General features: G+C 42.9%; 1 protein-coding gene across 1 annotated transcript; it reads left to right on the top strand.

The window, feature by feature from the left end:
• Positions 1-1895: 1895 nt before the first annotated feature.
• LOC119781643 (BTB/POZ domain-containing protein kctd15-like) lies at positions 1896-14955 on the top strand. Its single transcript, XM_038282186.1, has 5 exons — positions 1896-2402; positions 6080-6255; positions 10649-10793; positions 11021-11326; positions 14668-14955. Exons 1-5 carry the CDS (start codon positions 2376-2378, stop codon positions 14827-14829), a joined length of 816 nt encoding a protein of 271 aa, XP_038138114.1. The 5' UTR covers positions 1896-2375; the 3' UTR covers positions 14830-14955.
• Positions 14956-15721: the final 766 nt, after the last annotated feature.

Here is a 15721-nt window from a genome sequence, read left to right as displayed (position 1 = left end):
CCAATTCACTGTTTTCTGCGCTATTGACTGACTCCATTTTCATTTTCATTTATTGTTTATTTGAAAGGGGACAGTGTACATTAATAAACATTAAAACAATGTAAATATACCCGAGTTAGCTAAGGAGTGCTAATTTTCATCGGTAGTCCCCCAGCCAGATATTAAAAAGGCAACCTTAAAAATAAACACAAGTATAAAATCACAAGATTAAATTACAATACCAATTACATAAAAACATTATGGTTAAGAAGTAAAATGTATGTAAAATTATTAAAAATATATTCTAAAATTATTTAAATACACACTAAAAACCTTAGTGCCCACAAATTTGGCTCTCTACAAGCCATTATCCATCCATCATTTACTAATGCATCGGATCTGAGACGCAGCATTTTTTAGAAGAATATTCCAACCAATATAAGCTTTTAAATCAACTAATTTCATGGAAACCTTTGAATTACTTCTTCTTCTTCCTCAAAAACTTCTTTTTTATAAACTTAAAAACTTCTAAAGACGAGGGAAAAAATATTGATACATTAGAATATCACAATATCTTCATATGCTGATATATTGCCATTTAAAAACACCATATCAATCTCTTTTACTAATGAAATATTGCTATATGTCATCGTTATGCTACGAAATCCCCCGAAAATTCACAAAATTTTGCCATATTTTTATATGTTGATATATTGACGCGGTATCGATCTATTTTACTAACAAAATCTCACAAGAATTTGCAAAATATCACGAGAGTTTGTAACAGAACAATGAAATTTCACGAAATTTTGAAAGTAAAATAGATCGATACCGCGTTTTTAAAAATCAATTTGATATCAGCATATGAAAATATATTTGAGTATATTATTTTTCAAAGTGTCAGAAATGGATAACAAAACTGCTATTTTCAATGGCTACTTATTTTTGTCCAGCTTTAACATCGGTATCGATATCGGTTATCGGCTACATGAGTTTTAAAATATCGGCATATCGGATATCGGCCAAAATCCCAATATCCTGCATCCCTAGTTTTATCTTTTGTGTGCCAAAATTACTTCCATGACGTATGTAAAATAATCTACTGAATGAAATATTTTTCTTTGCCTGTTAAACAACTGCTGTTTGATCTGCTGCTGTTCTGTCTGTTCTTTTCCTGTTCCTTTACATAAACTTTTACACCTTTCCCTCTTTAAAGTGGCAATCATAAAATGGATTATAATTTGAAATAACTAGAAACTGAAGAAAATGATAAGGATTTACTAATGATTCAGTAAATTTAAATATTGATATCGAGTTGTGGTTTTAAAAATAATGAAACAAACCAGTCTAGGACCCACCTCGCTGGTGAACATTTCACCAACATACCATCAATAGGTGCAGAAATCTGACTGAACATTTCAGAAACACCTGAATGCAGCGTTTTCCTAAACACTTACAGCTCCATCAGGCTTGTTTATATCTTTTCATCTGTTATTTCTGATGAACCAGAACATAATTGAATGGGTTAAATAACCAGATGCGGTATAGTTTTTACAATGCCAATATTTTTTTTATTGTAAAAGGTGCAGACAGTATTAATAAACAAAACTCTTATTTTAGAGTTACTTCAGCACCCCCAAAATAGGCTAAAAGGCCTATACTCTTTGCTCTTAACACATGGTAGGTTATTTTATTACTCTTGGTAACATTGAAATATAAATATAGGCAACATAAAGTAGAATGTAAACAGCTCTTCCAGCCCTTCAATGACTTTATTACTGGAGTGAATGTTCTGACCATCTGTCAGTTGATCCATTTAATGGGTAGAAATTGAGGGCCTCAGATCGGTTCTGTTTAGAGGCTGCTGGTCTGTTCTGTGGTTCCGTTGCAGTGACTCCCCTGTATCCGCTGCAGCAGAGGGAGGAGCGTGAAGCCGACAGATGAGCGCCATGGACCGGCTCAGTGCGCTCTGCCCTGCGGCAAACATCTCCATCTATCAGCGCGCAATAATTGAAATGGCGCATTTGGCCGCAGGCTGCTGGAGGCACAAAGCGCCACGACAGACGTCATTTACTGTGGCCCCGAACCACGGGGAGGCTGGGCCTTTCTATCCGGGTGGATCTGAACCCCGCTGATGCTGCTGCTGCACCTCACAGCTGAGTTTTCCTCCAACAAAGAGCGCAAACACAAGGCGCGCTCCTCAACAAGTCAGGGCAGGAGGACCTAATCCTGGCCCCGGGGGTCTGAGGAGCCCGGGGCCAAATTCGTCCTGCAGCTTGCTCTCCTCTCTGTTGGTCTGCATTGTTTCTGCTCGGCTCTCTCTCTCTCCAGAGGACGCAGGCAGAACCCACCGGGCCGGGAGCCGAACCTCAGCTGGAGCTGCAGCGCTGCCGTCCATGTCTACCGTGTCTGTTTCCTCCCAGGTGAGAAAAAGCACGTGCTGCTGGTTTAAACCTGATATTCACCATTTGGTATCAAGTCTGTGCGCCTCGACGTTTCCGACGGAAGCCCAGACTTCACTAAAATAACTCTGGTTTTATGTTTCTGGGAGCTTTTTGGGGTTATAGCAGCTATATAAACAAAAATCCAAAATGCTTTATTTAGGTAGTCATGGAGGCTTAAAAACGGCGCTGGATTCGCGGTTTCTAGAGTTGGGTTTCTAATCTAAATCTGAACTTGAGTCGCTGCGTTTTACACGATCTTCCCGACAGATCCGCAGCTCCGATGTCTTAAAGCAGCCTCTTATCACAGGGAGCGTTTCTGCTGAAAGGTGTTACAACCCGAAACCATTTAAACCCCCCAGAGAGCGGGGATTCCGCACAAATGGCCCCTCAGAGGCGCACGCTGACCTTTAGTTTAGCAGAAACATCCTAAATGTTGACGTTTCTAAACGGAGACTGGAACGAGGCGCAGAAAGCCCGTTTTATTCACATGAGCAGAGATCATACAATGTGTCCGTGCATGCGCCCGGATCTGTAGGTCATATCGCAGATCGTGCACGCGGACACGCAGAGGGAGGAGGGGGAGGGGGGTCTGGCTGCAGGGGGTACAGGCTGCAGGGCGCAGACTGGGCTGCAGCCTCCTGATTTCTCATGCTTCACAGCCTCCTGATGCCCCAATTGGACCTTAGATTGTAGATCAGTAAGTTATTGATCTATGGCTTCTATTTCTGCTCAGGTCCAAATTCTGTGTAATTTTATTTTTCTCTCTCACCCTAATAAAAATGTTGGTTTCTTTCAATGTATTCTAAAGGGCCTCGAAAGGATTCATTTAAGATTTAAAACTAATTAAAATAACCTTAACTGAAAATATTTGGCAACTCAGTGGATGTAAAAACGCTACAAAAGACACAGAGGCCACAGAACATAAATACCAAAGGATTAATTTCGTTATTTAGAAAATAGGATAAATGCATGTACCTTATTTGCCTCACTTTTAATTCGAGTTATGATCCAAAAGGTTTCAGTTCACTGCTTTTGCCGATTACGGCTTAGACTATTAGATTTTGTTATGAGCAGAGATGCTTTGTTACTGTACTCAAGTAGATTTTTCTGATATTTTTACTTTACTTTACTATTTATTTTTATGGCGACTTTTTACTTCTACTCCTTACATTTTTACACAAATATCTGTACTTTCTACTCCTTACATTTAAAAAAATTGGCTCGTTACTTTAGTTTTGAATCAGTTCAATGGAGTTACCGTTATTATTTTTCACGTCATCAATACCAAATTCAATCTAATTGGATGGGAATCTACGTTGCATTTGACGCACCACTACAAGATGAATCGACAGATTCGGCGGTATTCATTCTCGGCAAATCATTGCAGCTTGGTGGCGGTGGCGTTAGCATAGTAGCATGGACGACGAGATGATTGAAAATGAACACAACGGAGATCTAGTCCTATTGGCAGACATCCATTTAAAATGTAGGCAACGGCATGAAAAAAGTGGTTTCTACTTTTACTTTTATACTTTAAGTAAATTTACAAGCCTGTACTTTGTTACTTTTACTTGAGTAAAGAAGTTTAATCAGTACTTCCACTTTTACCAGAGTATTCAAGCTAATTTTCTAAAGCTTTTGAATTCAGTTTATTTATATAGCGCCAATTCACAACACATGTCATCCCAAGGCACTTAACAGTTCATCAGATCATACAGTCAAATTGATTCAAAGTTTTCTATCTAAGGAAAACCAGTTGAATGCATCGACTTATTGACTGGAATGCAATCCCTCACAGCATGCGACAGTGGAGCGGAAAAACTCCCTTTTAACAGGGTCAAACCTCCAGCAGAACCAGGCTCAGTGTGAGCAGCCATATGCCGAGGCCGACTGGGGTTCAAGGAGACAGAAGAAGACAGAGAAAGAAGCATAGATACAAAAGGCAATTGTTAACCAGCTCCGCAGGCGGCCCCGTCCAGGAAACACACAGCCAGGCAGACGAGCTCCGAGCCAGCTCCCACATCAAAGGGTGAAGAGAGCACATCCAGCCAATCACAGTCAGAAAAACAGGACTACACTGAAAAAAACGCCGAGCTCCAACATCTATAAACAAAGGTGTTGATGGCAGCAGCACAGCTGATATTTCTCTCCAGGATGGAGTCACAGCCAAACAGGAACAGACCAGATGAAGCTACTATGAGAAAAAGCAGAGAGAGCAGAACGTTAGAGATTGAAGTAACAGCTTCTGTAGAGTGGGAGAATAGAGATAGAATGAAGCAGAATGATGAAAAGGGGTCCCTATGTCCTCCAGAAGTCTAAGCCTTTAGCAGCATAACTATAGAGATAGATCAGGATAACCTGAGCCACTCTAGTGCCAATCCACAATACACGTCATCTCAAGGCACTTTACAGTTCATCGGATCATGCAGTCAAATTGATTCAAAGTTTTCTATATCAGGAAAACCAGTTGATTGCATCCACTCATTGACTCGAATGCAATCCCTCACACTAAGCATGCTTGTAGCGACAGTGGAGAGAAAAAAAAAACTTCCTGAAAGCGCGCACCTGCGCGATCACAACGCTACGGAAGCCGGCAGACCAAACCAGATGAAAGTGCGCATTCAGCGTCTGCTCTGCCGATAATGCAAGCGTAGAAGAAGAAATGTGCTGTTTACCTGTGCAAAGAAAGAAACAACGAAAGAAAAATGTCTGAGGACTTCAGTGTCGAGGGAGAGCATGAGTTCTTTGCCGAGCTGAATGCGCACTTTCATCTGGTTTGGTCTGCCAGCTTCCGTAGCATCGTGATCGCGCAGGTGCGCGCTTTTAGGAAATCCTATACACTACTGTTTATGCTCTAAAAACATTCTAAATGACTTCGTTTCGAGTAAATTCTGGACGCTACCCACTCAGGACACTTGGAATACATTGGACGAGCAGTATGGAGGAATATTGAAACGTTTTTTGTGGACTTTTATGGACCTTTCTGCCTCGGGCGCCATAGACCTCCATTATTTGAATGTCAGCAGACAGCAAGAAGCCTCCCAGATCTCCAGATGCATTTGAGATATCAAAAAAGTACTCCAGAGTGTTGTTCAGCATGGGGGTGAGTAGAAAATGAAGGCTAATCATGTTTTGGGTGTACTATTCCTTTAACAGGAAGGAACCTCCAGCAGAACCAGGCTCTTTTCTTTATAATCCATGAACTGCACCTTATCTTCTTCTCTCTGTCTTCACCAGGTGGATCCTAAGTCTGGTTCTGCCTAATTAACATATCTAACAAATCTGTTTGTATAAAAGTATTTCTCTGTAATAAAAACAGAGTTTTAAATGCTACCTGGAATCACATTTAATTATTTTTAATGCCATTTAAGGCCTTAATAAAAAAAAGGATTTAGTTAATGCTTGTTCTAGACTTAGTCTCAGATAGCTTCACCTGCAGATACCTGGAACATTAGCTTTAGGTGATGTGTTGTTTAATCAGCAGGCATTTCTGTCATCCAGCTAATATTTTGTCTGTAAATCAACCAGTAATCGACTTAATGTAAACAAAGGTCGGCTTAAAACATGAGAACGACTCAGATGGGTCAGAGCTGCTGAAGTGCTGAGGGGCGATCTCTTACGCAACTCTCTTTTTACATGCTGATTGTGTCTCCCAGGAGGGGCGGAGCCTGTCCAGGATGTCTCTAAGTCACTCGCCTGCCTCCCCCATGACGGCCCAGGGCATCCCCTCGCCTGCCCAGCTTACCAAAGCCAACGCCCCCGTCCACATCGACGTGGGCGGACACATGTACACCAGCAGCCTGGCCACGCTCACCAAGTTTCCTGAATCCAGGTGAGAGCGAGTTGTTAAAGATAGGCTCTATTTCTACACCTTGAAGCTTTCTCTCTGGTTCTTTTTCCTGAAAATAGATCACTCGGGACAAACTCTTTAAATAACATCTCATAACTTTTATGTATTAAATAACCATGAGACATGACAACAGATTCTGATAGAAAATGTAATCTTACTAAGATCAGAGAAGTTGCTTAGAATCTACAGAAGGCAGCTGCTAACCTCTCAGGAAGTGGCCCCAATTAACAGTTAAAAGGCATTTTATACATCTCCAGTCTGCCGCATCATCTTATTTTACATCATACATGTTAGCATATGATTAGACATCCATGGCTCCAGCCTTATCAAAATATTAAGGTGTAATAAACTCACATCATCAATGATAATTTTCCTTAAATAGTGGAGAGGTGTGTCCTTCACTGGTTTCCTTCAGGGTCAGAGCTTCCTGTCCAGGTCCTGAGTTTTTGAATAAGGTTCTGAGAAGAATCTCCTTTCTGAATGAGCTTTTCTATCAAAACGGTGCCTGTGACATCACAATCAGGCTATTTAGGTTGAACTTTATTAGGCCAACTTAGGATTTTTTAGGTTTAACGGAATGAGTCAGGCTTTGCTCAAACAGTATGAAATAAGTCTCCTCATTAATCAGGCCACGCCCACTCTGGAGCAATAAAATTAATAGTTAGGTCGGCTCTGCCCGCTCATTTTGGGCAACTATTCTAGACCCGAGGAAAGTTGAAAATAGACATGTCTCCAGCTGTGTTTTTCTATTTCCCTAAATTCCCAAAACATTCGGATGGAAACGCGTAGAGATGTAGCCTAGTAAACTAGCCCCACCCGCCAGCGGCCTAAATCCTTTTTGCCTGCGAGTGGTCTAGCCTCGATCAATGCCCCAGGCCCTAGAACTGGCAGGCCAATCACAACGCAGAGATGTGTTTTGACTTTCTGGATGCAAAACATTTAAGGGCTGCGCGACGCTGAAGAAAGCACAAGGAAATAAAGCTATGATGCTTGACTGTGTTAGGAAATTAAGCAGATAGATTTACGGTTGCAGGTCGTAATCATATACTGATAATGTCCACTTACCTCGGCTATATTCAGCGGAAGAGCGTCAGATATCCTCGGCTTGTCTGTGTTGTGACGGAGCTTCTTCAAGTCTCTCTGTGTTTTCGAGGGAATAGGCTCCCGAGCTCCTTTTTCAGCAGCTGTTCGTTCTGCAGGAGAACCTGCTTCCACCTCATTTTCAATCCACCTCCAATAAATTGGCAGATCTCTTTCCAGTCTATTCAACACCGTTGTACAAGCTCGACAGACTCGATTGGATATTCCCGGTGTAATTGAAATGTTCACTCCAACTTTCTGCCACTGACAACGGTTGATTTGAACTTTAGAAAATTTGTGTACTTTGGTGTAGTACACCGGCTACTCACATGTCTTTTTTGCACAAACGACAACAATTGTCCAACTCCACGATCTTAACAAGTTAACCACTGCTCACATCACATGCTGCTTGTTTACACTCCCCCACAAGCTTTCTGTCACGCCTACTACGTCACAGTCAGTTGAGCTCATTGGTCAGAGCGTTGGCCAATAGGCACAGACATGGTTTGAAAAACAACTGGTTGTTCTCATCAACAATCTTCTGACGTCTCATTCATCGGTGCCAGACTAAGTTACACATTTAATCTCACATTTAGCCTGGTTCATCAGGTTAGTAGAAAATGGAAGTTTTTCTGTCAGTTTACAGTAAATTTGGCTTTAAGACAATGAAAGAACAGGCAGTTATTCAGAGGAGGAGTTGAAACCGATTAACAGGATGGCGGTTTGAATTAGAACATTGAGAAGGTTCTGATTGAGGAGAACTATGGTGGCTGAGAAATGCAAAACACATTTACAAATAAAAAACACATTAACAAATAAAAAACAAAATAATATTTGAAGAAACAAAATTATATTTTATGAAACAAATGTATTTTTGAAAAAAAAAAAAAGTTTAAATTTTTAAAAACAAATTTACATTTTAGGAAGCAAATTCACATTTTAAATAAGTTAGATTTTAGGTGAGAGAAAGTTTCATTTTAGAGAAAAAAATACATTTTAGGGAAACAAATTTACATCTAAAAAAATTGACCGTTCGGAAACACTTGTACAAGTGCAAAGACAAAACTGCAAGTGGCAAAACACAGTTACATAGCCAAAAACAAATGAACAAAAGACGGCTACACGGAAAGGGAATGTCCCAGTGGCCGGATGTGACGTCACCATTACCCTGACTTGTAGTACAAACAGCTCAATTCTCCTGCTTCACGTGAAAAGTCAGCGGCGATTTTATTATTGTGGAGCAAATTTCAGCCAACTTACACCATTTTGTTCTTCGTGCGGACGGTCTCTGGAACTTTTACGGGACACGGACCAGGTGGCAGGACCACCGGAACTGCTGCAACGCAGCCACTGCCACGAATAGGGGGTTTTCAGTGACGTCACTGGCCAGCTTCCGGTCCGCCATCTTGGGTGGCATATAATCGTATATCATATATATCATGTCACGAATGGATAAGTACGCCAGCAGGCTAGAGCCACCAGATCATGGAACATATCTGAGGAAATGTTCCGTGATCGACCATATGGATCCCTATGCCCTCCACGGTGCCTTGTTTAGCACTAATCCAGATGATTGGCCAAATGTAGAGCACGGTAACATAGTTCATTACCCGGTGTTCAGTGAAAACCCTCTGCACACTCTTGAGGAAATGAGAGCGTACAAGGGTCTAGAGGCTCACAACCAGTTCACATCTGGTTGGGTACGAGATGTCGAAGTGATGTACATGAAGGAAATCGCCATCATACGTGGACGGGTGAGTTTTAATAAGATGGTAAAAATTTAAACAATCCGACGCAGGGCTCGCTATGCTAGGTGGCTAACGGCCGGCGGTGCGCGAACAGTTCCAAAGCTACAAGTCCTTGGAGTCTCATGTGCAGTTTACGAATGGATGGGTTCAGGAGCTGCAGCTCATAAAGCCAGCAAACAGTGCTAACCGTTAGTGCTAACAACCACTCAGGCATGTAATGTACTTTTAACCAGCTGCTATGTGTTTCAAAGGTTTGGTTAGTAACGTTAACTGCCAAACCTCCCTAAACCCTCCGGGTTTCTCGCATATTTGAGCCTTTTCCCGCTGGTTGAAATCAAGTTAAGGTGAAATGCATCAAATTAAAACACGGCTGAGAGAGGGAGTCCAGTACGCAGTAGTCAAAGGCAGTAGTCTGAGTAGCGGCGGCGGAGACGGTCAACATTGCGGCCACGGAAAGTAATACGTCATGACGCCCAAGCCCTATTATTAATATATTCTTACATGTTTTAAATGCTTGACAGTTAATTACCTGTGACAAAGTGAGCACTGCAGACTCTGGCGTATTCCAGCTTAACACCGTCCAAATCGGACCTGGATATCCGTGTCAGCCATAGGTGACGGCGTTGTTCAGATAGCTGTTTTGTTTTTTCACATTGATTCACGATTACGGCTGGTATGCGATAGAAAGAGCGTTGATCTCCACCTCCACGGGCCGTGCAACCAACAATTACACACGATTTCACCATTTTTCACTGTCAATATTGCCTAAGGCTGCCACCCAATATGGCGGACGCGCTGAGTAGTCACGTGAGCGTAACGTCACCTGAAAACCCCCTATTGAGCTCGGCCCTGCTGCTTGGTCCTGCCACCTGGTCCGTGTCCCGTAAAAGTTCCAGAGACCACAATAAGGGCAAAACCTTGTTCGGTTAGCGTAAACTTTAGAAAAACAGCTTCAGTGCAATTCTTTCCATCTAAAATCGCCACTGACTTTTCACATGAAGCAGGAGGACTACAGATTGAGCTGTTTGTACTACAAGTCAGGGTAATGGTGACGTCACATCCGGCCACTGGGACATTCCCTTTCCGTGTAGCCGTCTTTTGTTAATTTGTTTTTGGCTATGTAACTGTGTTTTGCCACTTGCAGTTTTGTCTTTGCACTTGTACAAGTGTTTCCGAACGGTCAATTTTTTTTTTAGATGTAAATTTGTTTCCCAATAATGTATTTTTTTTCCTCTAAAATGAAACTTTCTCTCACCTAAAATCTAACTTATTTAAAATGTGAATTTGTTTTTAAAAATTTTAACTTTTTTCAAAAATACATTTGTTTCATAAAATATAATTTTGTTTCTTCAAATGTTATTTTGCTTTTTATTTGTTATTGTGTTTTTGAATTGTAAATGTGTTTTGCACTTCTCAGCCACCGTAGAGAACAGATAGAAGATGATTTGTTTTTTTTTCAGGATAAATCAGCTTCTGTCTGATTGGATGCTGAGCAGTTTCTGACGTTTTCTTTGTTCTGACCGTTTGTGTGAAATGGGTCCCTGCAGGATCGGCCGCCTGTTCAGCGGCAGCGAGCCCATCGTGCTGGACAGCCTGAAGCAGCATTACTTCATTGACAGAGATGGAGACATCTTCAGGTTCATCCTGAGCTACCTGAGGACCTGCAAGCTGCTGCTGCCTGAAGACTTTCAGGTGAGTCAGATCTCAGTTCTGACCGTCAAGGTCACAACTTTTAAACTGGGCTCTGCTTCCACCGGATAAAACCTATAAGTATTAAAGAGATTTCAGCTCAGAGAAGAGCTCAGCTGGTTAGGGTGAACTGATCCACAGTTGACCTGCTGGTGCGCTGAAAGGTTCTGACTCAGCTGGACCCAGTAGAACTTATCAGGTTGAGCTGTCTGCTTTCCCTTGACCACCAGGACTTCCCTCAGCTCTACGAGGAGGCACGGTTCTACCAGCTGGCTCCAATGGTTCGGGACCTGGAGCGCTGGCATGCGGAGCGCGAGGCCCAACGGGCATCGGTGCCGTGCGAGTGCCTGGTGGTCCGGGTGACGCCAGATCTGGGTGAGAGGATCGCCCTGAGTGGGGAGAAGGTTCTTATCGAGGAGGTCTTCCCAGAGACCGGGGACGTCATGTGCAACTCTGTGAATGCTGGCTGGAACCAGGACCCGACCCATGTCATCCGCTTCCCGCTCAACGGCTACTGCAGACTGAACTCTGTACAGGTGAGCGTCAGCCAATCACAGCAGCATGGGCGTGCACACATAGACACTAGGTGGTGCTAAAGCACTAGGAAGTTTGCCCTTTATCAATGAAAATGCCCTTTTGAAACTCGTTTTTTTTATTATTATTAATATTATTAAGATTTTACTGAGGTCGGTTTTGAAATGATCTTTTGAAAACCTGAGCCATTAAAAACGACTGAAACAATGCCCCGAAATGAGCCACCTACTTGCGCACAAACGACCCTCTCTCCCTTCCTTTGTCACGTGAACTCGTGCGGTCGCCCGCAGGGCATGCCAGATGCGCAGCATCATAGCAGTTCAGTAAGCGTCTTCAGATAGCAGGGACGGTCGCTGACAGGCTGCTTCTCCCGTGCCCCATTAGCCAGGTAATAAACAGATCAAGCAAAATCATTTTGTTTTGCATTAAAATGTCTCATTCAGCATCACCAAACACGCATTTTTGCCGACTGGTCACCTGATAAACTAGTTAAACTAGATAAAGTTTTACACTGTAGCCCAAGTCAATGACAGATAACGTGCGGACGACCACATAGGCTACAAATAATTTCGGTAGAGTTTGCAATTGCAAATCTATGTGTTAAGACAAATATTTTCTGTTGTACAGGTGCTGGTCATAAAATTAGAATATCATGAAAAAGTAGATTGATTTCAGTAATTCCATTTAAAAAGTGAAACTTGTATATTATATTCATACATTACATACAAACTCATATATTTCAGATGTTTATTTTGTTTAATTTTGATGATTACAAATGACAACAAATGAAAATCTCAAATTCATCATATCAGAAAATTAGAATATTACTGAAGACCAATAAAAACAAAGGATTTATAGAAATGTTGGCCAACTGAAAAGTATGAACATGAAAAGTATGAGCATGTACAGCACTCAGTATTTAGTTGGGCCTCCTTTGGCCTGTATTACTGCAGCAATGCGGCGTGGCATGGAGTCGATCAGTCTGTGGCACTGCTCAGGTGTTATGATAGCCCAGGTTGCTCTAATAGTGGCTTTTAGCTCTTCTGAATTGTTGGGTCTGGTGTATTGCATCTTCTTCTTCACAATACCCCATAGATTTTCTATGGGGTTAAGGTCAGGAGAGTTTGCTGGCCAATTAAGAACAGGGATACCATGGTCCTTCAACCAGGTACTGGTAGCTTTGGCACTGTGTGCAGGTGCCAAGTCCTGTTGGAAAATGAAATCTGCATCTCCAAAAAGTTGGTCAGCTGCAGGAAGCATGAAGTGCTCTAAAACTTCCTGGTATGTGGCTGCGTTGACCCTGGACCTCAGAAAACACAATGGACCAACACCAGCAGATGACATGGCACCCCAAACCATCACTGACTGTGGAAACTTTACACTGGACTTCAAGCAACGTGGATGAAGTGCCTCTCTTCTTTTCCTCCAGACTCTGGGACCTTGATTTCCAAAGGAAATGCAAAATTTACTTTCATCAGAGAACATGACTTTGGACCACTCACCAGCAGTCCAGTCCTGTTTCTCTTTAGCCCAGGCAAGACGCTTCTGACGCTGTCTGTGGTTCAAGAGTGGCTTGACACAAGGAATGCGACAGCAGAAACCCATGTCTTTCATACGTCTGTGTGTGGTGGTTCTTGAAGCACTCACTCCAGCTGCAGTCCACTCTTTGTGAATCTCCCCCACATTTTTGAATGGGTTTTGTTTCACAATCCTCTCCAGGGTGCGGTTATCTCTCTTGCTTGTACACTTTTTTCGACCACATCTTTTCCTTCCCTTCGCCTCTCTATTAATGTGCTTGGACACTGAGCTCTGTGAACAGCCAGCCTCTTTAGCGATGACCTTTTGTGTCGATGGTCGTCTTTTGGACAACTGTCAAGTCAGCAGTCTTCCCCATGATTGTGTAGCCTATAGAACTAGACTGAAAGACCATTTAAAGGCTTTTGCAGGTGGTTTTTCATTTTATTTTTAAGTGGTTTGTGAAGCAGGTATTAAAATAGCTATTATTTTGTAGGCTACCATAAGTCATATCCACGTAACAAGACTTCCAGTCATGTTGCCCTAAAAGCCCATTATTTAAACTAATGTGGCTTATTTGTTAAAGCTATTATTATTATTGTCATGACGGTTATTATTATTATATTGTAGCCAGTCACAGCAGGGAAGCTCTATACCATCAACATCTACCAGGACAGGAGATGAGGAAGAGTTCAGGGAAGACACAGAGACAGAAAAAGACCAGGATGAGGGAGAGCAGATGGGTGAGGGAAAACGGGGAGATGAGCCAGATGAAAGAAGAAGAAAGATGATCAAGTCTGTTATTGTAACAGACTTGATCATTTAGTCTGTTCTGTTGGTGATGTGACTTTTTTCCATTGAAAACTCACGTTTAGAGAATGTTACAAATAAAAGTCAAATTTCATTCAACATGCGTGTATATTTTTTTTAAATTATTAAGTGTTCCACGTGCGCTAAAAAGTGACCCCCCCCTCCTAAGCACCTGCCCCCCAAAATGTCTGTGCACGCCTCTGCACAGCAGACTGCACTTTATTCCAGTTCTATTTTAACCGAAATAAAACCAGCGCCGACAGAAACGACCGCAGAAACTGACCAAATCACAACATCCTTAAGTCGTAGGGAAGTCATATTTAAATGTCAAATCATTTAGCCTTAAACATGTATATAAATGTACTCTTAATCAGACAATATTGTCCCAAAATGAATTAAAAAATTATAGTTTAAAAAAAATCCTGTTTTTTTTGTTATCTTACGCAGGCCTGTTAGCTCTACGTGTACTATGTCAACCGTTGAATATAACTAACAGAACTGGCAGCGTTGCGAGGCAAGGGCTCAAACATGTACGGCTGGAAGCCTTCTACACCAAACCAAGCTTCTGCCGCCCTGGCGTCCTCTTCCACAATGTCTTCATCCCCGCTTTCCTCCTCTAAATAAAAAATGGATGACGGAGGAGACTCATCCACGACCTCCGACACTAAACTCTCCTCCTCTTGCATGTTTCCTCTGTCCATAGCGTTCCTTGACAGCGTCGTTTCTAAGTCACCAATTTAGTGCTACTTGGTCCCAATGGAATTTCCCATTGGGAACCTACTAGCACTAAGATGCTAACTGGTTAGCAAGATGCTTCTGGCAAACCGGCCGCAATCAAACTTGCTTATGAACCTTCTGCCACAACAATCCCGCCCCCTTGATAACCGACCGATCACATTCACTTTAATCACTCGTGTGAAGTCGGGAGGATTCGGAAATGCAACGGTTGGAACGGCCGCTTGCCTACGACTTCAAAACATAGTCCATCTTCTAACCTGAACTCCATCTGGTCCTGCAGGTCCTAGAGCGTCTCTTCCACAAAGGCTTCAGCATCAAGGCGTCCTGCGGTGGCGGCGTGGACTCGACCCAGTTCAGCGAGTACGTTCTGTGTCGAGAACTGAAGGAAAGCCGGTCCCTGAGCAGTACCCCGGTTCGGATCAAACAGGAGCCTCTGGACTGAAACAGATCCTACAGAAACCGGCTCAGAACCAGCTGGTTTTTTTCTACCCGAGCGTGATACCGGACCCTTTTTCTAAGCCTTGTATTTAACGTCTGTGTTGCAGATAAAAAAAACTGAAACCACTCAGTTTCTTCTTCTTTATTTCATTTCGTAACAAAGGTACAAATGGTGTAAAACTGCATCAGGCTGAATGTAGGAAATATAAATAAGTCCTGAAACATAGGAGCTGGATCCAAACTAAAGCTCGAAAAGTCTGACTGCGTTCCATCTGCAGAGTCTTCCAGATTCCACCTTCCAGGTTCAGTCTGCCGCGATGGAGACCAGGAGGAGATGGAATGTCAGACCGTCAGAACCTGAGAGAGTTCCTGTGTGTCGGAGAACCAGCTCCCTGCAGGGGAACGCTCCAGACGCCACGGAGATCACAACCAGTCAGCTGGTTCCTGCAGATCAATGATGATCTCAGCAGGAAGTGGATTATTAAACCGATCCTAAAAACCTTAAAGTCTGTGGCTCACGCACACACACACACACACACACACACCCTAAAACCATGGCAACCGGCCGGGCCGGGCATCCAGAAGATCTCAAACATGGCGAACAGTCAGTGTCCAATCAGAAGGCACCTGTTCAGGTGCAGCGCTGGAGTCTGGACGGGGCAGGGCCACAATGACAGCCAATCAAAGCAGCTCACAGTCCAACATTGCAGGGTGTTTCCACAACACCGCTGCGGTTAAAGGAGCGTTCCACCTCTTCATCTCCCTCCTCTTCCTCACTTGTTCCGGACCCAGGCAGGGCAGGGCGGCTGCCGAAGGTTCAGCCCAGAACTGGTTCTGGAGGTTAACCATCGAGTTGGTTCGGCTGATAGAGGAGATTGATCCAAAGTGATCGGATC

Source organism: Cyprinodon tularosa, unplaced genomic scaffold (genome assembly GCF_016077235.1).
Source record: "Cyprinodon tularosa strain WSP-4 unplaced genomic scaffold, ASM1607723v1 ctg180, whole genome shotgun sequence".
Classification (NCBI taxonomy): Eukaryota; Metazoa; Chordata; class Actinopteri; order Cyprinodontiformes; family Cyprinodontidae; genus Cyprinodon; species Cyprinodon tularosa.
Note: the sequence above shows the minus strand (reverse complement) of the source record. Positions and strands in the feature narration are given on the sequence as shown.

What these genes read in the sequence shown, in the direction of transcription:
- LOC119781643 (XM_038282186.1), top strand. Translation starts at nt 2,376, where the DNA reads ATGTCTACCGTGTCTGTTTCCTCCCAG. An exon ending in CCGTGTCTGTTTCCTCCCAG is followed by an intron (nt 2,403 to 6,079) that starts GTGAGAAAAAGC and finishes TGTGTCTCCCAG; the next exon opens with GAGGGGCGGAGCCTGTCCAG. An exon ending in ACCAAGTTTCCTGAATCCAG is followed by an intron (nt 6,256 to 10,648) that starts GTGAGAGCGAGT and finishes GGGTCCCTGCAG; the next exon opens with GATCGGCCGCCTGTTCAGCG.